At 48.9% G+C, this 23840-nt stretch overlaps 1 protein-coding gene across 6 annotated transcripts in view; it reads right to left on the bottom strand.

Annotated features, from left to right (window-relative positions):
• Nucleotides 1-23840, bottom strand: part of SGSM1 (small G protein signaling modulator 1) — an 89425-nt gene that overhangs the window by 53640 nt on the left and 11945 nt on the right. For all 6 annotated transcript variants that reach the window (XM_059408679.1, XM_059408681.1, XM_059408677.1 and 3 more), the window contains exons 3-5: nucleotides 5308-5383; nucleotides 2022-2184; nucleotides 313-465 (exon numbers count right to left, since the gene is read on the bottom strand). In XM_059408679.1, the coding sequence (XP_059264662.1) occupies nucleotides 313-465; nucleotides 2022-2184; nucleotides 5308-5383 (392 nt within the window). The remainder of the gene's footprint in view (nucleotides 1-312; nucleotides 466-2021; nucleotides 2185-5307; nucleotides 5384-23840) is intronic.

The raw sequence follows: 23840 nt of genomic DNA, 5'->3' as shown, positions 1-23840 counted from the left end.
CTAGATGACTCCTCTAGGGCCATAGTTAGCAAGAAGACAGTAGCTTAATTCATGGGAGAAGAAAGATGCCTCAGATACCAAGATACTACATCCCACTCCAAATCTGAAGACTTTGCATTGACAGTAAGCACCTGAATTTTCCCAAGGTTCTATACTAGGCTAATCTGGAGGCAAACATCCAGAAAGCCTTTATTTAATCTCTTTCAAATCAAGTATGTATCAAGGGACAGAAAATAAAGCTTTGTGTAATAGGTTGCAATTCCCAGCAGGTGGCGGCAGAGCACACCCAGGAGTCTAGTCTTTCCAGCTCACCTGCTGTTTTCCACCAGGTAATGCACAATTTTGTCCAGCACCTTCTCAAACAAGGCAGTGCGAATCCACAGGTGCTTGATTGCGAGTGGGGACAGGTTGGGCAGCTTCGGAAGCTTCCGCACATTCTCCTGGAGGCCCTGGATCTGGTTTCGCCTTCAAGGCCAGTAAAGAAGGAGGATGAATATTCACAAAAGAGGAAATCCCACAGGACCAATATGCAACTGGTGAAATGTTCTACCTCTCTAGGAAATGAAAGAATGGCAACTAAAAAAACAGGAGCCCTTATTGCTCCTGGCAAGTGGGTAAAGAGCTGAAAAAAGTCACAATACCCAGTGAGCGTAAAGTTGCAGTGGAACAGACACTTTCATAAACTGCTAATGGACAAGCCAGATTCTTACAGTGATGTTTCTCTTCTCTTCCCCTCTGTCCTTCTCTCTTTCTCTCTCCTTCTTTTCCCCCTCTATCCACCATGAATAAGTGACTGCATGAATGAATGAATGGCTCTTGCTTACCACCTGGCATGGGTATCTCTAATTCCTCCATTAGAAAGTCTCTCCCAATATTATGGAAGGCCCATGGAAATCCATCCCTTTAAAGTTATCAGCAAACACCTGGGGATTTAGTAGATGGATTGGAAGGCACCTGAAGACCATGTGGCTGAGGAGTCAGATTCCAAAACAGGAGTTGGCAACACCAAAGCCACATGCTGGCCATCATGCAGTTCTGTCCAGAAGCACTGAGCTGGCATGGCCTGGAAGGCAAGGCAAGGGCCATTTCCCATCCAGTGATGTGGAGTGATCACACACAGCAGAGAAGGCGAACATGGCCTATGTGCCTCTCTCTCCCTTCTCTTGCCCGGAACAGACATGGCTAATTGATTCATGCATTCTTTCCCATGAAACCCAATAGCAGCTCCAGAATCTTTCAAAACAAGGTCTTTCCAGTGGCCTGTAACACGAACTGGAGGTGAAACTTATCAGTCATCCCTGACCAGGCCCCAGATGGAGGCTTTGGCTGCACAGTTGGGACTTTGGGGGTGACTCTGGTGGAAGGCGCTCATATATACACACTCAGGCCAATCAGCCTTGAGATGCATGAGTGAAGTCATTGCTCCTCTTCAATGGTTGCCTCAGTGTCACACGCGGTCCATGCAGACAGTGACCATATTAGTTTCATTAAATTTTGTTCTCCCTGCATTCAGAATGGGGTCTGGGTTCCAAGAGGCACTTACTCATTCAACAATCATTTCTAGAGCATTTGGGGTGCTGGGCAATCTCCAGGCACTGGGGACATAATGGGGAATAACAGATTTTAGTTGCCTGTTCTCATGGAGTTCAGAGTCCAGTGGGGGAGACAGACAAGTATCAAGCAAAAAAATAAATGAATAATTAGAGGTGGTGATAACCACAGGGAAGTATATAAACAGGGGGATGATCTAAAAGATAAATGGGGTGAAGGCTGGAACTTACCCTTAACTGGGGGAAGGCCTGAATGACAAGGAACTAGCTATGGAAGATGGGGGTGTGTGAACTGGGTGATGGGTACAGCATGTGCAAAGGCCCTGGGATAGGAAAGAGTCTGGCAGGTTTGGGGAGCAGAAAGGAGACTGGAGAGAGTGCCAGGAGGTAGGGGTGCTTGCAGAGCTCAGGGAGGAGCATGGACTATCCTCCGCAGGCCCGCCCGGACCATACCCCATGCTCCACACTCACGTGCTCTCGATCAGCTGCTCCAGGTCCTGCACCTTGCGGCTGAGCTCCTCGGCCGGTGGGAAGTTCTTGCCCACTTTCATGAAGAGAGCTGCAATCTTGTTGCTGCGCAGAAAACCAGCTGCCCGGCGCCGCAGCCCATGCAGGACGCAGGCCTCCACAGCCGCTGTAGGGACACAATGGTCAGTCAGCAGGCTCTGCCCTGCCCACACTCCCCTGCACCCAGCTCAGAACTCCAGTCACACAGAGGCACCTTGGAGAGCTGCAGGCCCCAGAATCACAAAATTCGTGAAAGGCTCTTAAGGAAAGGCAGATATGCCTCCCTACCTTCCACTCCCTCAAAAGGGAACAAGAGAGCTTAGCAGTTAACCTATGCTCACTGCCCAAGGTCAGATTGTCTGTGTTGAATGTCCTCTCCCAGATACTAACCAGTTGTGTGACCTTGGGCAACTACTTACCCTCCCTGTGCCTCAGTTTCTTCATTTGTGAAATGGGGATAGTATGAACAAGTCTCTTAAAAGGTTGCTTTTAGAATGAGGTGGAAAGGGATGCCTGGGCAGCCCAGTTGGTTAAGCATCTGCCTTCAAGTCTGGTGGTGATCTTGGGGTCCTGGGATTGAGTGCCACATAGGGCTCTCTGCTCAGGAGGAGTCTGCTTCTTCTTCTTTCTCTGTTCTTTCTCTCCCTCTCTCAAATAAATAAGTAAAATCTTTTAAAAAAGAGAACGAGGTGAGAAAAAATGCATGGAAAGCATTTCATGTAAAATCTGGCACATAGAAAGTGCTTTAGAAACATGAGTTATTACTCCTGGCAGTGAGGGAAGAGGGACTGGACCACAGGACTGTCAAGCTTTCTCTGGGTTAAAGAATCACACCAACGTCATTACTGTGATTCCAGTAAGAGCGAACAGTATGCATCTCATTCTACCTTTGTCACAGCCAAGAAAGGGGGGAAAAATCCCCATTTTTCACATGTGAAAACTGAGGCTCTAAGCAGTAAGCTGAAGTGCCCAAACCTAGCAAATGAGTGGGGGAGCTGGGATTCAAACTCAGGCCTGAGCCCAAGGTGTGCTCACAACACTTATGCTTCCATGAAAAATTTGAAGAGAGGATGCAGTCATTGTCTTCCAGTATCTGTGTTTCCCCTGGGTGGTCACCTGTGCTCTACCACTAACTTGCTATGTGACCTCAGGCAAATCGTTTTCCCTCTCTGGGCCTTAGTGTTTCCTCCTGGAAAACAGTCCCTGTGTAGGCCATTCAGATGGCCCCAGTCTTCTTTTTGGTACTTTCAGCAGGCTTCTAATAAGTATTCTCCTGCCCCTATCTTACACAGCAGACTGGGAGCTCACTCTGCTATGTAACAGGAGCATAGTCAGTGTTGATGGGAAAAGGGAGTCTATTATAAGAGCTACTTCTTAGTGGGTATCTGCTGGGTGTCAACCAGTGTTGAAGTTTACCTTCCCTAATCCTGTTAGAAAAACCCTGTGAAGTGAGTGTTCTAGTTGCTGTCACTCCACACAAGGAAAACACCAGCAGTCCGAGGATAAAGAGCCTGGCCAAGGTCAGGCTGTGCACCAGGAAAAATACTGAGAAGTTTTGGTTCAACTACTTGTCTTGGGGTATTTTGTTGTTGTTATTAGCAATTACTTGGCTTTTAAAAAAGTTATTATTATTATTTTTTAAGTACGCTCCATGCCCAACATGAGGTTTGAACTCACAACCCCAAGATCAAGAGACGTGTGCCTACCAACTGAGCCAGCCAGGTGCCCTGGCAATTATTTGACTTTAAATGGATTCCACTCTATTGTCTAATTTGCCTATGGGCTTAAAATATTCTAGGTAAGCATCTTCTACACAGCTTCATTTTCGCTTATACGCACAACACTTTTCATTTGTCTCTACTGCAACAATTTAATCATCTAGGCATTGGAGTCTTGGTTGATTCTTTCTGACAATGGCCCATAAGGAACAATGGATCAGAGACATCTCAGGGAGACCCTGCAGGTCTTATTCAGTGCCATTACATTTCTTCTCTCATCCTGAAACAGTGGTTGAAGTTAGACGACCATCATGATTTTTAGCACTTTCTATTCCTCTAAGTCTTTAATAGGTAGATATGGCCACACATTCTGAAATGGGCATGACTATTATTTTCTTTGCAAAGAGAGATGTTCAAAAGAAAAAAAATAGGTGAGAATATCCCCAAATTCACATTTATGTGTATATATATATACATGTATACAAATACATATAAATGTGTATATATATACCCCTACATATACACATACAAATGCAAGTACACAAATATACCTATCTCTGTAATTTAAACAAACACATTAAAAAATAAAATTAAAATCATTAAAAAAATAAAATAAAATTCGCCAAAGTAACCCAAAAAACAAGTAGCAGAGAAGGCATTTGAACCCAGGTCTGCCTGGCTGCAAAGGGACTGAACAGACACCAGCGGGCTCCCAGGTCTCGGCGTGTACTCCCATAGGTGGTGTGCCCAGCCGTGGGGATGAAGCTGAAGGGCCAGCTAGGTCTCCTCACTGGGGCCTCTGCAGGAGGCCAAAACCGAGAGAGGGGAATTATAGCATGTCCTTTCTCCCAAGACACTCCAGTCACAAATTAAAAAGGTTTTTCAGGGATAAACACCCCTACTTACATGAACACACAGATTAGAAGCTGAATCCTGATTTGGGGGACACACAAAACCTACGTTTATAGCTGCGGAGTAAATACAGTAAGAACCTGGCAGCATGGTTATTTCTGGAAACTTTGTGAGCCCAGTTGGTTCGAGGAGAGAAGTCTGAGTCAGGCTCCGCCCCGGGCCTGTCTCCTTTGCTGAGCCAGCTGGATGTGATCCCTCGGTGGGGAGGGGGGTTGATGGCTCCTAATTCCCTATATTTTTAAAGCCCATCCATCCTCTCCCTTTATTTGGCAACAGCCATAGGCAGGGTGAGGAAAGGGCATTCGTCAGATGAGAGACCAGCATCACTACGGGTATGAGTCGCCATGCTCTAAGCCCACAGGAGGGGAAGGCAGTCAGTCCCTCCGGCATCAACAGTGATTAACTCCCCATGGGGTGCAGAGGTCATGCTTCATTTCTTCTCTAGACTTTTCCATATTTCCAAATTCCCTAATGGAGCCCCTTGGGAACCTACAAATAACTATGGAGTCACAGAGCAAAAGAAGCAGTGTCAGAATGCTCGCTCGTGGGGGGATGCCACTCCCCCTGAGGCAGCCCACAGAGAAAGCAGTCATTTTCAAGGCCACGGGCTGCGAACTCACCACAGAAGGAGATGATGTGGCTGCTGTCCTCATGGACAAACTTCCGTGTGACGGCCTCCTCCATGATCTGCTTCACCTGGAAGGCAGAGGCAGCTGAAAGGGGAGACCCAAATGCGCCCGGGGTGCGGTCACCCCAGAGGGCTGTGTTGCCTCTCTGGGCCTTCTCAGGCTGGCTGGGGCGGCTGGCTGACTACCTTCCTTCCATGCCCTCCTCACAGTCTTCTGAAAGCCTGAGGCCTGTCACAGTGTCACAATTCACAATTTATGGAATTATTTTTTTCGGGTGCTCTGCATGGCAGGGAGGGCAGTTCTTTTCAGGTGTCACAAGAAATGTCATCTCCTTCCTGGGCCCCATTAGCTGAGACCGCCCTCCTCCCCCTCCAAGACTCCATCCACACCTTGTTATAGCTCCTTCTGGGTACTTATCCTATTCCTGTCCCATGTTATTTACTTACTATCTCCCTGCTCTAGGACATGAATTCCCTGGGGGCAGCGCCTCATCTGCCTGTTATATCCACGGAGACTAGAATAGTGCCTGGTGTATAGCAGGTGCTCAATAAATATTTTTGGAAAGAAAAACAAAAGTATGTAAAAGAATCAGGCAGAGTGACAACTCAGCCCTGGAATCTGGCAAACCCAGGTTTAAATCCCTGTTCAGGCATCTACCAGCTGGGTTTGTGATATTGTTTTGGGAAACCGAGGCTCATCGAGGGGAAATGATCTGCCTAGAGAAGTAGAGCTGGCCCAGAGCAGAGACAGAATTCCAGGCTGAGTCTGAATCCCCAGATCTGTGCTCTTCCTACCATCCTCACATGCTCAACAAATATTTTCTGAGCACCACTGATATACCAGGTATGGGGGACCCAGTGCTGAAAGGGCAACTATGCCTCTGCTCACAGAGGGGACACTCTGGTGACTTGAACACCCTTCTGCTTTGCTGGATCCTGGTTCCCACTCTGCCCAGAGCCACTACGGGACTTTAGCAAAACATTTCTCCTCTCTAGGGCCTCAGTTTCCCCACCTTGAGGTTGAGGAGATTGGGAGAGATAACCTCCAATGCCGGTCCCAGCTCCACATCACCGCGCTGTGATGCAGAGGTGATGGGAACAGTTCTGAATCTGACCCCTTCTGTGGGCTTCCTGGCTGGCCTGTGGCCTACTCTGCCTCGGCCTCAGCCGGGCCTGCTCAGCCATGCCCCCGTCAGAGAGCAATCTCAGGCCCTACATGTCCCTCTCTCTCCTCCTTCTGCCTGCCTCCTAGAGGGGAAGGCAGAACACAGAGCATCCCAGGTCCCACTCTGTGGGTCCCTGCCCCACGCGTCCAAGTTAGCACCCTCCCTGTGAACAGCTGCTGACCTTGGAGCTCAGCGCCCCCAAGCTGAGCTTTGCCAGCTGTATTCCTAAGTCTGAAAACTGTCCAGCCAAACCCGTGGAACTGGTCCTATTCACAGGCAAACAGGCTGACTCAAGGTTACATGGCTAGGAAGCAACAACTGGACTTTTGACTTATACTGGTTTTTTCGACCTTAGCACCAGCAGCTATACCCTGGCCCCTTCAGCTTCTAGCTGTGCTTTCTCAGGCCAGTCACATCACCTCTCTGAACCTTAGTATTCCCAGCGGGTAAAGGGCGTAGAGGAATAGCACCTGCCTCCAGGGGCTGTGGGAAGACAGAACAAGGTCATGTTCACCGTGTGCTGAGCACCAAACCCGGCACAGAGGGGCCTGTGGTAAATGTTAGAGCTGCACATGCGTCTCCCCTCTCTGAACCCTCTTTTTACAGTTATTCTGGTCCCTGCTAAAATAGTGCCTGCTGAGGAGAATAAATTCCCTGGCTTTCAAGGCCCCCACAGTGGCTGCTTTGCTAAGCCCCATCAGATTTATATGGATTTCATCCTCCCCACCCACCTGCGGACCTCATGAGGGGAGAGCACACTGCTGGATAGTTATGGCTCGGGGACATCTTAGGTGCTCAATAAAATTCAGTTTGAGGAACAAATGGCTTGAAAGATCATGACTGGCTTTTGCGTTGGGAGAATATTTTAATTGGAAAATATGCTTTCCTGTCACCATATTTGTGGGTAAATAGAGAGCAGCAGCATTAACATCCCTGTTTGTCAAGGGAGCACAGAGAGGCACAGAGGGGTGGTGTCATCTGCCCGGGGTCACAAAGCTGATGAGGAGGAGAGTCAAGGGTTAGTTAGACCCAGGTCTGTCTGACTCTAGGGGCTGAGTTCCTTTGCAACAGTCCATTAAGCCCACACAATCTCAGAGCATTTAGCCACCCCTCCCGCCCCCCACTACCTGCCTCCTTTGTTCCTTTGCTCCCCTAAAACAGGGTACAGTGATGCTGGCCTACCACCCAGTAGGTTGTGGAACCTGCCAGGTGGGGCTTGCCAAGCACCCAGACCTGGGTGTCCCTTGGGAGTAGAATGGGGGCTCCAGGCAGCTGGGACAGGAGTGCTTTCGGAAAACACAGTGTTTCTTTAAAAGCTAAGAACTTGAACTGGTGGCCAGACAGGCCTGTGTTCAAATCCCAGCCCAAACACTTACTAGCTGTAGGACCTTAGGCAAATTCCTTTACCTAGGACCAACTCCCAGAGTCAGTAAAATCTGTTGGCTCTGCCAACCCAGAGCCTGACCGTTTCTCATCCTCTCCATCAGGACCTCTCTGATCCAAGTGGCCTTGCTCCAAGTCACGTCTCTCCTGGATTGAGAGAGGGGCCCCTCCTCTCGCTTGTCTCCCTGCCTCCACCTCCTGAGAGACTCATCTTAACATGACCAGAAGGATCTTGTTAAAAGGTAAGTCAACAGAACAACCGGACAGAAGATCAATAAGGAAATGGAGAACCTCAACAACTTTATAGACTAACTGGACCTAAGAGACATACATTACCCTCCACCAAACAAGAATAGAAAACACATTTTTCTCAAGTGCTCATACAGGATAGAGCATGTCACAGACTAGGGCACAAAACAAGTCTTAACAAATCTTCAAAGACTGAAATCATACCAGGTATCTTTTCTGATCACAATGGCATGAAACTAGAGACCAGCCCTCTGAGTGGAAATTAAGCCACACACTCTTAAACAACCAATGGGTCAAAGAATTCACAGGAGAAATTTGCAAATACCTTGAGACAAATGGAAATGAACATGTAACATAACCAAATCCATGAAATGTAAAGAAAGCACTAATAGGAGGTAAATTTATAGCCAGAAATGCTTATGTTAAAAGACCAGGAAAGAGCTGAAATCAAGAATCTATTGTTATACCATGAGAAACTATAAAAAAAGAACAAACTAAACCCAAGGCTAGAAGAAGCAGAGATAACAAAATAGAAAATAAATACGATGGGAAATTTTAACAAAATCAAGAGTGGGTTCTTCAAAAATATCAGCTGTATTGACAAAACTTTAAGCCAGACTGACTAAGAAAAAAAGAAGACTCAAATAACTAACATCAGAATTAACACCAATCCTCCTCAAATTCTTCCAAAAACAACAAACACACAAACAAAAAACACTGAAGAAGAGGGGATACTTTTGTTATATGAAATCAAAGCCAGGCAAGATACTACCCGTAAACTACAGACAAACATCACTCATGAATGCTGATGTCAAAATCTACATCAAAACACTAGCAAACAGAATTTGGCAATATCTGGAAAAGATAGCACACAGCGACCAAGTTAGGATTTACTGCTAAAATGCAGGGATGGTTCCAAGCTATTCCAACCAAGGTAATATACCACATTAACAAAATGAAGAGAAAAAAACAAAACAAAACAGCATCTCGGTTGATGCAGAAAAAGAATCTGACGCGATCCAACACCCTTTCTTCAGAAAATGCTCACTAAACTAAGAATAGCAAGAAACTGCCTCAACTTAATAGAGCTACCATTCACTGCAATGGTGGAAGCCAAAAGCTTTTCCTGCAAAGCCAAGAACAAGAAAGAAAAAGCTGCCTGTTCCTGTCTCTTTTATTTCACATAGCAGTGGAAGTTCCAGCCAGATGAATTAGGGCAAGAAAAAGCAATCAAAGGTATGTAAATCCAAAAGAAAGAAGTAAAATGATCTCAGTTGATGGATGGCACAATCTTATGCACAGAAAACCCCGAAGATTCCACAAGGAAATGGTTGGCCATCATAAATACATTTAGCAAAGTTGTGGGATACTAAATCAACATGTGAAAATGAGCCGTAGTTCTAAACATTGACAAGGAACAATCCAAAGAAGAGTATCAACATTCCATTTACAAGAGCATCAAAAAGAATAAAATACTTTTTAAAAAAAGATTTTATTTATTTACTTGACATACAGAGATCACAAGTAGGCAGAGAGGCAGACAGAGAGAGAGGGGGAAGCAGGCTCCCTGCTAAGCAGAGAGCTTGACGTGGGGCTGGACCCCAGGACCCTGAGATCATAACCTGAGCCAAAGGCAGAGGCTTAACCCACTGAGCTACCCGGGCACCCCAAAAAGAATAAAATACTTAAGAATAAACTTAACCAAGGAGCGGAAAGACCTGGGTGTTGAGAGCTCTAATAGATCTGCTGAGAGAACTCTGTTAGGAGGCAAAGAAATGGAAAGGCATCCCACCTGTTCAGAGATCAAAAGACTGAATATCGTTGTCAATAAAATCCAAAGTCATCTGCAGGTGTCATGTAATCCCCATCAAAATCCCGATGGCATTTTGTTGCCCTTATTGTTGTTTCTGGCTTTTTTTCAGAAAAAAAAATATCTATCCTTAAAATGTGTATGGAATCTCAAGGGACCGTGAATAGGCAAAGCATCTTGAAAAGGAAGAACCAAGTTAGAGGTCTCACACTTCCTGACTTCAAACCTTTAGAAAATTATGGTAATCAAAACAGTGAGATATGGACATAAAAATAAGTGGAAAAGAATAGAGAACCCAGAAACAAACCCTCATGTCTATCAGTATATGTGAAATGATTTTGCATGGGTGCCCAGACCATTCAATGGGGGGAAAGGACAGTACTTCCCACAAAATGCTTTTAGGAAAACTGGATCTCTACATGCAGAAGAATGAAGTGAGACCTTCACCTATTTCACACACAAGAATCAACTCAAAATGGGTTAAAGACCTAAACAGAAGAGTGAAAACCATGGGGCTCCTCAAAGGAACATAGCAGAGAAACTCATGACACTGGGTTTGGCAATGATTTCTTGGCTGTGACACCAAAAGGAAAGGCAGCAGAAGTAACGTGAAAAAAACTGAATTACATCGAAGTAAAAAACATCTGTACATCAAAGGACACTATAGAGTGAAAAAGGCAAGCCATGCAGTGGGAGAAAATATTTGCAAATCGTGTATCTGATAAGGAGCCAATGTCTAGATTGATGATGAATTCCAAACAGCCCAACAACAAAAAACAACCTGATTCCATAATGGGCAAAGGACCTTAAGAGACATGTCTTCCAGAGAAGACCTACGGATGGCCAACCAGTGCACAAGAAGGTGCCCAACTTCTCTCATCATCAGGGACGTGCAAATCAAAACCACCATGGGATACCACCTCACACCCATGAAGAGGGCTACTATCCAAAAACAGAGAATAACCATGGGTGGTAATGTGGAGAAATGGGGACCCTTGGGCATTGCTACCAGGACATAAAATCAGGTATTTCCTAAGGAAAATAGTAGGGCAGTTGCTGAAAAAACTAAACAGAACATCACTGTAGGATCCAGCAATTCTACTTCTGGGTAGGCACCCCAAAGAATTGGAAGCAGAGTATGGGAGAGAGATTTGCACACCCATGTTCACGGCAGCATTAAGTACAAGGGCCAAAGGTAGAAGGAACCTGAATGGCCATCGCTGGCCAATGGATAAACAAGATGGAGCAGACACGTTCAAGGGAATGAAATTCAGCCTTACAAAGGAAGGGCATTCAGACACCTACTCCAGCATGGATGAACTTGAACACATCATGCTAAGAAACAAGCCAACCACAAAGAGACTTGGTCTCATGGGAAGCCCCTGGAGTAGTCAAGTGCATGGAGACAGGAAGAAGTACGGCACTTGCCAGGGCTGGGAGGAGGAGGGCACGGGGAATTCTGGCTTAATGCAATTACTGTTTAATGGGTACAGAGTTGTAGTTTTGTATGATGGAGAGAGACTGACTACCCGACAATGTGAATTACTTAACACCACTGAACTTAAAAAGGATGATGAAGGCAAATTTTATGTTCTGTGTATTTTACCACAATTTTTAGAAGTGTGGATATTATGTGTTAACATGGTGTAAATAAGTGAATATTTTGAACCCTTCAGGGCTCTCATCTCACTGAGAATGACAGCCTCAGTCCTCACCATGGGCCACAAGGATCTGCACAACTTCAACCCAACACCAACCTTCTGACCTCCTCCCCCAGCTGTCCCCATCACTCAGTCCACATACCGCTTCTCCCTGTGGTCTGCTCAGCAATGTGGGCGCAGGCCCATTTCCGTGGCCCTCCGCACATGCTGTTTGCTTTGCTGGAATGCTCTCTCCCCAGAGATCAACCCAGTTCAACTCTGTGCTTAAATGCCACCTCCCCTGATTGTGCTACTTAAAACTGCCCGCCTCCCCGCACCCAATACTCAACGTACTCGTTTTCTGCTTATTTCTCTCCAGAGCGCTTCTCGCCTCTAACCCGCTACACGTGGTGCTTATTTTGTCCTGGGCATCTCCAATCTCATGGGCTTCTACCATCTACAAGGTCAGGAATTCCACATATGTCAATCACTACCCTATTCTCGAGACCTGGAGAATGCCTGGCACATAGTAGGCATGCAGTATCTGTGGGAGGAATGTGGACCTCCCACAGTGATGTTTACATGAGGTGAGAAAGAGCACTCAGCATAGCTCCTGATAGAGGGTACGTGCTCCATAAACAGTGGCAATTTAATAACGATCATGCAGACAGCCTGCTGCTTGAACAAGTCACTTCTGGTCCTTGCACCCTACTCCTCTGCTCATCCAACACATGAATGCAGGTAAAACCAGGTTAAAAAGAATGAAAATCAATCTTGAAGAGGAAACTGCCACCAAAGGCAGCCTGCGGGGCTGCAGGCAGTGTGGAAAGAAGGGGCTTTGCCTTGAAGATGAGGAAGTGGGGGGCGTTATAAGCAAGTGGAATGCAGAGAAGAAGAGCTAGTAAGTTCCAAGAGTGTCACAGTTTGTAAAGTGCTCTCCTGCCTGCCTTCCCTCATTGGATCATCCTGACAATTCAGGGTGAATGTCTCCCCATTTACAGAGGAAGAAACATAGACTCTGGGGAGGAGGACGCTCCTTGCCGTAGACTAAATTATTATATTCCCCCCAGAATTCCTATGTTGAAACCCTAATCCCCAGTGTGACGGTATGGGGCGGAGGGGCTGTGGGAGGTGATGAGGTCAAGGACAGAAGCAGTACCATATGAAAGAGTCCCCAGAGAGCCCCCTTCCCTCTTCTGCCATGTGAAGACACAGAAAAGACAGCCATCTATGAACCGGGAAGCAGGTTCTCAGCAGACACTGAACTACCGGCACCTTGATCTTGGACTTCCCCATGTCCAGAACCATGAGAAATAAGTGTTCATTGTTTAAGCCACCCACTATATGGTATTTTTGTTATAGCAGGCCAAATGGACTAAGACACTTCCTCAAGTTGGCACAAGAGGGAAGTTTTGGGGGCAGACACGGCACCCAGAACTACGGACCTCAAGGCCCAAGGGCCGGGGTCTGCAAACGTCTTCTGTAGAGATTTACAGTGTAAGCATTTGTGGCCTTGCTGGTCATCTGGTCTCTGTCTCAATGATTCAACTTCATCCTTGTGCCATGAGAGCAGCCACATGTAAATGAATGAGTGTGGCTGTGTTCCAATAAAACTTTATTTACAAAAACAAGTGGAGGGCCAGTTCTGTCCTTTGGCAAAGAGTTTGCTGACAGTGAAATAATAAAAAACGTGTTTTCTATTGGTCTTGGTCTCCTGTTTCTGGCACAGGCCTTATAAAGCCCTGGTAATTTCCCAAGTGATAATAGCACTAGGAGCATCTTCTGGTCTGACATTTGACCTTTGACCCCAGTTCCTGACACTGAAGTCCTAAATCCCTTGGAATTTCCTCCATGATAGGAATGTCTTTTATTCTAATGAGGTGATGCCTAGTGGGCTCCTGGATCATGTCACGAAGGGGACTGGTCACCAAAAGGACCAAGCCATGGTGAGAAGCTTGGAACCTTCAGCCCCATCCCTCATTCTCCAGGAATGGGGGGAGGGGAAGGGATGGAGACTGAATTAACTATTGATCATGTCTATGTCATGAAGCCTCCATAAAAATTCCAAAAGTGTGGGGTTTGGAGACAATCTAGGACTTGTATCTGAAGTGGGGGGCAGGCTTGGAGGACTGGGCCCCAAACCTGTGGGATCTGACTCCAGGTCGCTAGAATCGGAATTCAGTTCAGTGGCAGGCCACACAGCTGGGGCCAGAGACCTGCCCAACATGTAGGAAACCCACAGCCCTCTAGGGTGCGCAGGGTCATGCAGAAGAGTGTAAGATAAAGGAGGAATGTATGGGAGTGTGTCTTCCCAAATCACAGATCCCACATGAGAATGCCTGGGGGCACCAGGCTGGCCCAGGCTGACTGCCTTGGGGACCTAAGTGGGGACAGCTCTGGGGTGAGCACTAACACGGCTAACATACCATGCACGGGGCTAGCCTCAGCTCTTTCCAGGGTCTAGCCCTCTCTTAGGCAGCTTGCAGTCCTCCTACCAAGGTCCCCCTGCTTCTCGGTGGTGGCCACCTGCCTGTCGCCTGCTGGAACCACTCTGACACAGGCACCCTGCACCTATCTGTGTCCTCCCCTCGTGGCAAACACAGAGACTGCCAGGCACCATCTGCTCCATCCACACAAGGAAGCCAGGATGGAAAATACCTCAGCTTTATGTTCTGGCAGGGATACCAACTAGGAGGCGTCCTCAGGCTGGCACTGTCCCTTGGGGCCTCACTTTACCCTCTGGTCTCAAAGACCTGCACCACTTCTGTGTCACACCTCTTCTACCCACGTTTCAGATCCTGCAGGCTATCACCTCCTCCACTGCTATGGGCTGAACTGTGTCCCTGCCCTCTGCTCATATGCTGAAATCATAAACCCTAGTACCTTAGCATGTGATTGACCTATTTGAGGACAAGATCTTTATAGAGGTAATTATGTTAAAATGAGGTCATTAAGGTGGGTCATCATCAGTACCACTGGTGTCCTTGTAAGAGGAAATGTGAACACAGCCCACTCCAGAGGGAAGACCACATGAAGACTCCCCTAGGGCCCTCCCTTGAGGACCTTGGAAGGAGCCAAACCCGCTTGATACTATGATCTTAGACTTCCAGCCTCCAGAATTGTGAGAAATCAAATTTCTGTTGTCTAAGCTTCCCCCACCCCCGGGATGTGGTACCTTGTGACGGGAGCCAGGAGAGAATGCCAAAGCTGCCAGCAGCATCCTCGCCATCACATTCCTCACCTTCATCCCTCTGAGCACTTCTCTGCCAGAGAATGAAGGATTGAACGAGGGAATGAATTCTAGGCTTATCGTATTATCAACTCACTGTACCCTCTGCAAAGCCCTTGGTTCTATTTTTATGAGAATGAAGATCAGAGAGGCTAAGCAACTGGCCCACGGTCACACAGTGAACACAGTGAATTCAGGCAGAAGCAGAATCTAAACCCGGGCTCTTGATGCTGCTCTAGAAGCTTCAGCCAATGGCTTGTCTCTGAAAATAGTAATTAATACTATTCTCACTTACTATGTGCACAGCATTATGCTAAGCAGACATCCTGTTATGGGCCAGATGCTTGTGTCCACACAAGTCACATGAGGGAGCTCTACCCCTCAGTCCTATGTAATGGTATTTGGAGGAGGTGCCTCTGGGGTGCAATTAGGGTGACATGAGGTCATGAAAGTGATGCCTCAGCATGGGACTAGTGTCCTTAAAAGAAGAGGAAGAGGGATGCCTGGGTGGCTCAGTTGGTTAAGCCGCAGTCTTCGGCTTAGGTCATGATCCCAGTGTCCTGGGATCAAGTCCCACATCAGGCTCCTTGCTCGGCAGGGAGCCTGCTTCTCCTTCTGCCTGCTACTCTGTCTGCCTGTGCTCGGGCATGGTGCGCTCTCTCTCTCTCCCTCTGACAAATAAATAAATAAAATCTTAAAAAAGGGGGGGGGCACCTGGGTGGCTCAGTGGGTTAAAGCCTCTGCTTTCGGCCCAGGTCATGATCCCAGGGTCCTGGGATTGAGCCCCGCATCGGGCTCTCTGCTCAGCAGGAAGCCTGCTTCTCCCTCTCTCTCTGCCTGCCTCTGTGCTTACTTGTGATCTCTGCCTGTCAAACAAGTCAATAAAATATTTAAAAAAAAAAAAAAAAGAAGAGGAAGAAATCAGAGCAGTCAAGAGTGAAAAGGTAGTGGTCTACAAGCCAGGAAGAGAGCCCTCACCTGGAATCAAATCAGCGAGCACCCTGACCTTGTCAGGACTTCTCAGCCTCTAAATTGCAAGAAATAAATGTCTGCTTAGACCACTCCATCTGTGGTCTTCTGCTGCAGCAGCCTGACCTGAGATGCATGACAAGCCCCATGTAATCCGCACTTAACAGACAAGGAAATGGTGAAATTAGAGGTATTGGTGACTACCTAGCCAAGGTCATCAGAAAACTCCAAGGTCACCCTGCTGAGGAACATATGCTGGTCACTCTGACTCCAAGGGAGCCTCTACCCACCACACTCTGCCCCAGAAATAGGGGTCAGATGCTCTCACTGGAGTTGCTGGCCTCAGTTACAGGAGAGAAGACACAATCCCTTCCTATCCCTCTCCCTGTCTCCAGAAGGCCCAGGGAACTCCTAACCACTGCATATGGCGGGTAACAACACTGATGGATTTATTCCACATCTCAGCACAAGCCAGGGTGGAGTCTGGGGGCTTCTGCCTCTCTGTGTCCCAGGATGGCCTGGTCGAGCAAAATGAAGATTCAGAAGGCAGCTGTTGGCAAACCCACTGGCAGGGGCTTCTGTGTGCTTGAGGGATAGCAAGAACGTTTTCGGTTTGGGACACAGGGGCCACAGGACTCAGGGATAGGGGAGGCCTCTGGTCCCTCCCTGGCTCCTCGGACAAGTCCAGATGGTGTGGCACATGTCACAGTGTGCCCCACAGTCCCCTCCGGGACTGGAGGCTGCTGGAGATCTGCAGGAGAACCCTCAGCTACTAGTCCCTTAGGGGACAGGGAATCCCTTCGGCCAAAGGCAGAGAGCTCCCCCAAGGCCTCACTGCTTCCCGGGGTGGCCCCCACCCCGTGGCTGGAACATGTGGGCTCTAAGATCTGGCCTCCTTGCCCCAGCTTGGGACAGCTTTGAAGGGCCATCCCATCCCCCTGGGAACGCCCTGCAGGGTTTCCATGGAAGCCTCATGGCCCATCTTCTCCCTTGGGTCCCTCCTGCTTGCCTCACTTTGCTTCCCTGGGTGTTCATCCTAAAGACACTCCCAAACAAGCCTGCATGCTGACCTCCAGCTCAGGGGCCACCAGACCTCAAGACAACCGCCAACAGGGACAAGCTGTACACACTTCCCCATGCTGGGGAGCTCAGTTCGGCCAGAGGCAAGAAGTCCCCCTACCCTGAGCACACAGAGCGGCGGGAATGGAACCAGGCAGTCCCGCCCTGGAAAACCGCTCACTCCAGTGAGGTAAAGGTGGAACCAGTTAAGACAGGCATGGGCAGATGCAACGTGGCCAAGCAGAGCTGCTGACAGTGGGCCCAGCAGCCTTGGCCCTGACTGGGAGCAGGCTGCAAATACAGATGCTCGGCCTCGTACCCATGCAGTCAGCAGCTCAGGGCGGTTCATCAAGGGCTCCAAGGGATTCTCGTGCATGCTGGATTACAGCAGGGGATTTGAGGGGAGGATAGAAAACAAGGAGCTGTCCCAAAATCCTTAGGAAGATACTGAGCAGTCATGGCTCCTGCCCCTTCTGGGACCTTCCCCACACAGCTAGTCCCCTCTGGCACCTCTCCCTGCCCCCAGGTTACACTAGGGAAGCTAATAGTTCCAGGTTTCCCACTATTACAACCACAGGGTACTGCATCCTTTCCCCAACCCTGCCCCCACCCTGCCTTGGTCAAGAGTGCTTGTATTAAATGCACCTTACTGTACTCAGTTTGGGGGAATCATCTGTTTCCTATTGTTACCCAGACTGTATATGCACATTGTCTCGAGTCCAAACTGCTGAGGGGAGGAGGTTGTCTGCTTATCACTGTGGACTCTGAAACTCAGCAAGGGTCATGCCCAAGGAAGGCTGGCTCCAGGCCTCTTGTTCTGGGGATGGATCTGGGGGTGGGGTGGGCGGTGCAGGGGGGTAGCCAGCACCTGTGGGTAGTACTCAGCTTAGGGAGGGGCTCAGAGAAGTGAGGTGCCTCCCCACCCTCACGGGCTCCCAGCTGTGGGCTAGAACAGGCCCCTAGAAGTTAATAACAGGCTGACAGCCTGAGGCCAGAAGAGGAAATTAAGAAGGCGGTGGGGTGGGGCCTCCACCGGAAGATTGGTGAGAGACTTACAGGGGAGGAAGAGGCTGTGTCCAGGCCTGTGAGGTGGGGGGCCATCACGGAAGCCTGATCTGATCTGCGGGCACAGGGTGGATGGCCACAGAAGGCCTCTGAAATTTAGCTCCACCTCCTTCCGTCTCTTGGGCTCCCAGGCGTGCGCTTGGCCTTGGTCCGCTGTGGAGGCCGACAGATGTGAGGGATTTTGGGGTGGTCTAGGGATGGCGGCAGTGGCAGCATGGCCCCCTGGCTCCCTGCAGCAGCCTCTGTGATTTCTCTAAGCTCTGGCCCTGGAATCATGCCTGATTCACGCAACACAGTGGCTGAAGCTAGTGGGACTCTGGGGTCACACAGACCAGCGTCTGGGTTCCAGCTCAGTCCCTTGTGTCCAGGGGTGAGGATTAAATGGGCTGTTATTTACAAAAGGGCAGACCTGGCTAGCACACAGTAGGAGTTTTATGATGCTAAAGCTTGCTGCTCATTTTTTTTTTTTCCTTTGAGCACTCACTGTGTTCCTGGGACTGTTTCCAGCATGACCACCTGAATGAAGTACGTTACCGAATTATTCCCATTTCACAGAAGGGGAAACTGAGGCAGAGAGCTATTAGATAACCCACCCAAAGTCATGCAGAGGAGCGAGGATCAGACCCAGGGCCTTTATTCTAACAAATACTTCGTCTCATCACAGAAGCTGGAGGTCATTTTGAACAAAATACTTCTGTTATTGTCCAGCTTAGAGTGAGACCGTATGTTTACTGGGCATCTACCACGTGTGGAGTACTTTGTATAGAATACTTTATTTATTCTTCACAGGAACATCATTAGCCCCGCTTTAAAGACAGATAAATTGAGGCTCAGAGTTTATGCAATTTGCCCTAAGGTTACAAAACCAGGAAAGGGAGCAGTCAGGACTTGAACTCAGGTCAGCAATGCCTCCAGCCCTACCCAGAAATGGGTCAGGCCCTCTGAAACCCCAAGGTGCTGACAAACCTATGAAAAGTGGCTCCTCAGTCTCACCCAATGTGGGGACCAAAAAAGCACTGAACTGGGTGTCAGGACACTGCCAACCACGTCCTGTGGAGGCCTTTCCAGGGCAAGAGGACCTCAAAGGTCAAAGTGATCAGGAAGCTTTCATCCCTGACGAGCATCCATTCAAGGAGACCTCCAACATTTGCTCACATTTCTCCAATGATGGGGAGCTCACTTCTTTTGGAACCAGTTTATTAGCTCTAATGATAGGATGTTAGGAGGCAGTTGAGAGGCTAAGAGCCAGAATGTGGAGACACCGACCTGGCATCGAATCCTTGACCACTCGTGATGCTGGACCCCCAGCTCATTGGGTAATGGGAGCCTTGAATGAGTCTGTGGAGACAGCACGGGGCACACAGCAGGGATTCTATGAAGAGGAGCCAGTCTTAGATAACAGGGACAGCCCGGGTCATGGTCCAGGCGCCCAGTGGGTATTTGTGAGTGTGAGTTAGGAGAATGTACAGTTGCTAAGGGGCCCTTCGGCTCTATGCACCTACCCCAGCTTCCCATCCATGTGTCTCTTCAGGACTTAGCTGGCCTCTGGGGCAGTGGCCTGACCCCACCCCTCCACGTGGGACCTCTGAGCATCAGCCACTGCCCACCTTTGGGCCCACCCTGCAACCACTCAGAAACCAGTCATGCCCTCCCACCTTCCACCTGCAAATATTTAAATAGCACAGAGGAGGAGTACTCTCTAGAGGGAGTCAGGCAGGGAAATGGGGCCAACCTCCAAAGCTGGAAGAGGGGCTCCTAGGGCTCCCAGGCCTGCTTTGTCTCCCCCCCCAACCCCCTGCCTCCTTCCTGCCACCTGTCCACCCCTATCCAGGTACCCTCACGCTGCCCACCTGGAACCCTGCCAGGTTCCAGATAAACTCACTACTGCCCCTGCCTCTCCAGGTAGTGCTATGCTCACCCCTTCTATGCCTGGAGAGGAAGAGTCCAGCCCAGTGAGCAGGGATGTCCTAAGGATTATGAGACATGTTAGCAGAGGGCCCGAAACAGGACTGGGCACCCAGCTGGCACCACAGAAAGGGAGGCACCCGAGTGAAGTCAGTAAAAGTCAGCTCACGTGTCAACAGGCCCAGGTCAAATTCCAATTCTGCCATTGGCTGGGTGATCCCAGGCCTCAGTTTCTTCATCTGTAAAATGGAGATGATGCTCACACCACCTGTCAGGGCTGCTAGGTGTGGATTTCATGAAGGAACCATGCACAGCGCTCAGAATGGGGGCAGGGGCTCAGGACCACCACCCTATGGAAAAGAGAGCTTCACATATGGCACTTGTTACCTCTTCTGCCACTGTATACGTTTGTTTAGAATTTATCATGGCCTGACTTTCACTATATATCTATGTGCTTATCTATTTAGTAGTGTACACCTCTAGGACAGTGCCGGGCAAACAGCAGGTACTTCATATATGCTGATGACCACTCTGATGATTCTAACAATGCTAACTCCAGCAGCTAATGCTTATCAAGTTTGATTCCAGGCAGTGTCTTTAAGTCCCTCTGACACGTGATTGCATTTGCTGTGTGTTCAAGGCCAGGGCAGGCAAACCTATTCTGTAAAGGGGCAGAGAGCAAACACATCAGGTTTACAGTAGGACTGCCAGAAAAATACAGGCTGCCCAGTGACATCTAAGCTTCCAATATGTAAGGAATTTCTTCTAGTGTTAAGGATGTACTAAATATTGCATGGACCCTATCCATACTAAAAGATTATTTGTTGTTTTTCTGAAATTCACATCTAAGCAGGCCATCTGGATTTTTATTTGCTAAATCCGTCAAACCAATTTGCAGGCCACATACAGCCTATGCCCCATCACCTCCTGTTTTCACAACCCTTTTTAGGATGTCAAAACTGTTCTTAGCTTAAGGGCGATGCACACCCAGGCTGGATTTGGCCCACGGAGACCCCTGGTATAAAGCACCCAGCACTGTGCCTGTAGTGCACCTGCGGCCAAAATACAAACCAGCCGAGCTGCCACCTCAGTCCTGACTCAGAGCACACCATACCCTGGCTGGGGTCTCAGAGGGTTGGCGGCTGGCAGTGCAGGTAGGTGAGTAATGCTGAACCCCCAGCAGCTAATGAGATGGAGGCCCCCTGAGTCTCACGTCTGTGAGAAACTCACAGCAGAAAGGCCAGTTAATTTAGGATGTCTGGAGGGCCTTTAGGGTGGCATTAAAAATAGCTCTCAGTCCTTGGGCCAGGTGAGGAGGAAAGGGCAGTGAACAGAGGGCTGACTCTGCCTCCCATGCAGGCACTCTGGATGCTGAGGACAAGATGCCGGTGCCCTAGTAGGCCAGCGTCTCCAGCCCTGCCCTGGACCGCTGACCCTAAGACACAGCTCCCCCAAGGCAGTGCCGTGGGATCTTCTGTGCCTTTGCTCACAGATGCCTTCTGCCAGGTGTCTTTCCCTCCATGCTCCAACTCACTAAGTGCAACTCGGGCTTCAGCCCAGATATTACCTCCTCCTCTTGGGAGCCTTCCTGGACTCTCCATACCCAAGCAGGGATAAATGTACCTCTCCCACGTTCTGCCAACACCTGCCTTCCCAGCACCTATCACATGAGACAAAGCTGTCCCTGATTCACTCATCATTTATGGAGCACCTCCTATGAGTTTGGTACAAGGTGACAAGCAGATAGAAACCCTGTCCTCTTGGAGGTGACAGTCCATCGAGATAGACATTAACCAAATCCAACAAATGGGGACATTACAACAAAAAGTGGGGCCAGTTCTCTGCAGCCAAAGAATGTGGTTCCATGAGAACAAATAACAAGGAAACCGGACCTGGTGAGATAGGTCAAGAAGTCAGGGAAGGCTTCCTGGAGGAGGTATAAAGTATAAACTCAAGATCTAAAGTATAAACAGAACTGAACTCTCCAGTCTGTGGTTTTTCCAAACTCTAAAGCAAAGGGGAAAAAAAGCGGTCCCCTGCAACTGCCCCCACAGAGCCACCATGGAGCTCAAAGGAAGGAACGGATGTAAGGACAGTGTGGCAGGGAAAAGTACTACATGGAAATAGCTGGCGGCTTTTTACTTTCTAATTTGTTATAGGTGGGGCACCCAGGAGGTGAGCTGGGAGAGGCTGGAACAGGGCTGCAAGCTGTGACTCTTTCCATTGTGTAGCCCTACCTTCCTTTTCTGCCAAATCCTGTCCCTTCCCCTTCCTGCACCCAGCTCCACCAGTCACAGGTGCCATTCCTTCTTTGTGACTCACCATTCCCGTGCCCCACCTTTGCTTTGTGCAGGCCCCTCCACCTGATATCCCCACCCACTCCTACTCCATCTCCAGCTCTGGAGAAGCCACCCCATCCTCCAGAACACACTCACTGAGGTGCCCCTTCTCCTCAGTGAGTTCTGGAGCATGGGGACCCCCCTGAGATCCCTGAGGAGGGTCCTGAGATACCCCCAAAGTTGATGTGATTCCTCCCTCTTCTAAGCTCTTATGGTCAGCCAGGAGCACTGGGCTCTCCAGGCAAACTTCCAGAATTCACACCCCAGCTCTTGCACACATGATCTTGGGCGAATTGTGTCCCTTCTCTGAACCTCAGCATTCCCACCAGTAAAATGGGTCTCAGCTATTTGCCTCACAGGCATAAGATAATACATCGAAAGCATTTAACAGGGTGGCAGCCCCAGAGTAAGTGCTTCAGATACTGATCAGATATTCACTGAGCCTGGCACCATGCTTGGGGACATTATTTCATTTATCCCTCAGGGCAATTAGGTGAGATGGGTATGAGAACTCCATTTCACAGATAAGGAAACTGAGTCTTGGTGAAGTTAAATACTTGTCCAAGAGCACATGGCTTTTGAATGGCAGAGTGGGGACTCGAACCCAAGACTAACTGTCCTTGCACTGAGCCTGGCACGCAGCAGGTTCATTTATTCATTCAACACCAATGGGTGCATCCCACAAGCCAGGTGGGTGTTTCACATCCATGAACCCAAAGATTCACAACAAGCATGCAATGTGGGTATCACTATTGTTATTCTATTTTCCCAATGAGGCAGGTGACCTAGGAGGGACAGAGACCATCTGGCCCAAGAAGAGGTTGGGATTTGAATCAAGGTCTCCTGCTCCAAAGTTCCAGGTGGCCAGTGCACCTGCTCCCTAAGCCCCGTACAGCCAAGTGTCATAGTCATGGCCAACTGCTACCCACGTCCAAGTCCTAGGGCACCAGCCGGCTCCACCTCTGTCCTGCCATGACCTTTCATCCCTGATCTCCCCCAGGTATGCCCAGCGCCTCATGGCTCCCTCTCCCTGCTGCACATCGGCTTCCAAAGGAGAATCATGATCACAAAGGGAAAGCGTCCAACCTGAAATGCTTATTACTGAATGAAAGAAGCCAATCTGAAAAAGGCTACATGCTGTACAATTCTAGCTGCAGGACATTCTGGAAAGAGCAACTCTATGGAGACGGTGAAAAGATCAGTGGTTGCCAGGGGTTAGAGGGAGGGACGGATGAATAGGCAGAGCACAGAGGATTTTTAGGGCAGAAAAAGAGATGTATAGGAAATCTCTGTACTCTCTGTTCAATTTCCACTGTGAAGCTAAATCTGCTGTTAAAAAAATAAAGTCTATTTAAAAAAACAACAAGAAAAAGAAGAAAGGAAAAAGGAAATATCCTTCCTGTGTTCTGGGGCTAGTACAGGATGTCAGCATGTGTGCCATGCTGTGGCACACGGGTGAATTGCCTCCTCCCAGATGGGGTCCTCCATGCCCTCAGACCATCATGGCCTGCACTGGGCTGGGGTCTTCTCAGACAAGGGGTCTGCAGGGGTCTGGCACTCAGCAGGAGTGCAGCAGCTGCTGGTGGATGGATGGATCAGAGCTTCCTCTCCTGGACTTCCAGAACAGACCTGCCCCACCCTCCCACCCACATCCTTCCACCCCTGCCCTCCACATCCACACAGATGGAAGACGAAAGCCAAGACACAGGAC

The sequence above is a fragment of the Mustela nigripes genome, chromosome 8 (genome assembly GCF_022355385.1).
Source record: "Mustela nigripes isolate SB6536 chromosome 8, MUSNIG.SB6536, whole genome shotgun sequence".
NCBI lineage: Eukaryota > Metazoa > Chordata > Mammalia > Carnivora > Mustelidae > Mustela > Mustela nigripes.
The sequence above is the reverse complement of the archived record's forward strand: the minus strand, read 5'-3'. Positions and strand labels throughout refer to the sequence as shown.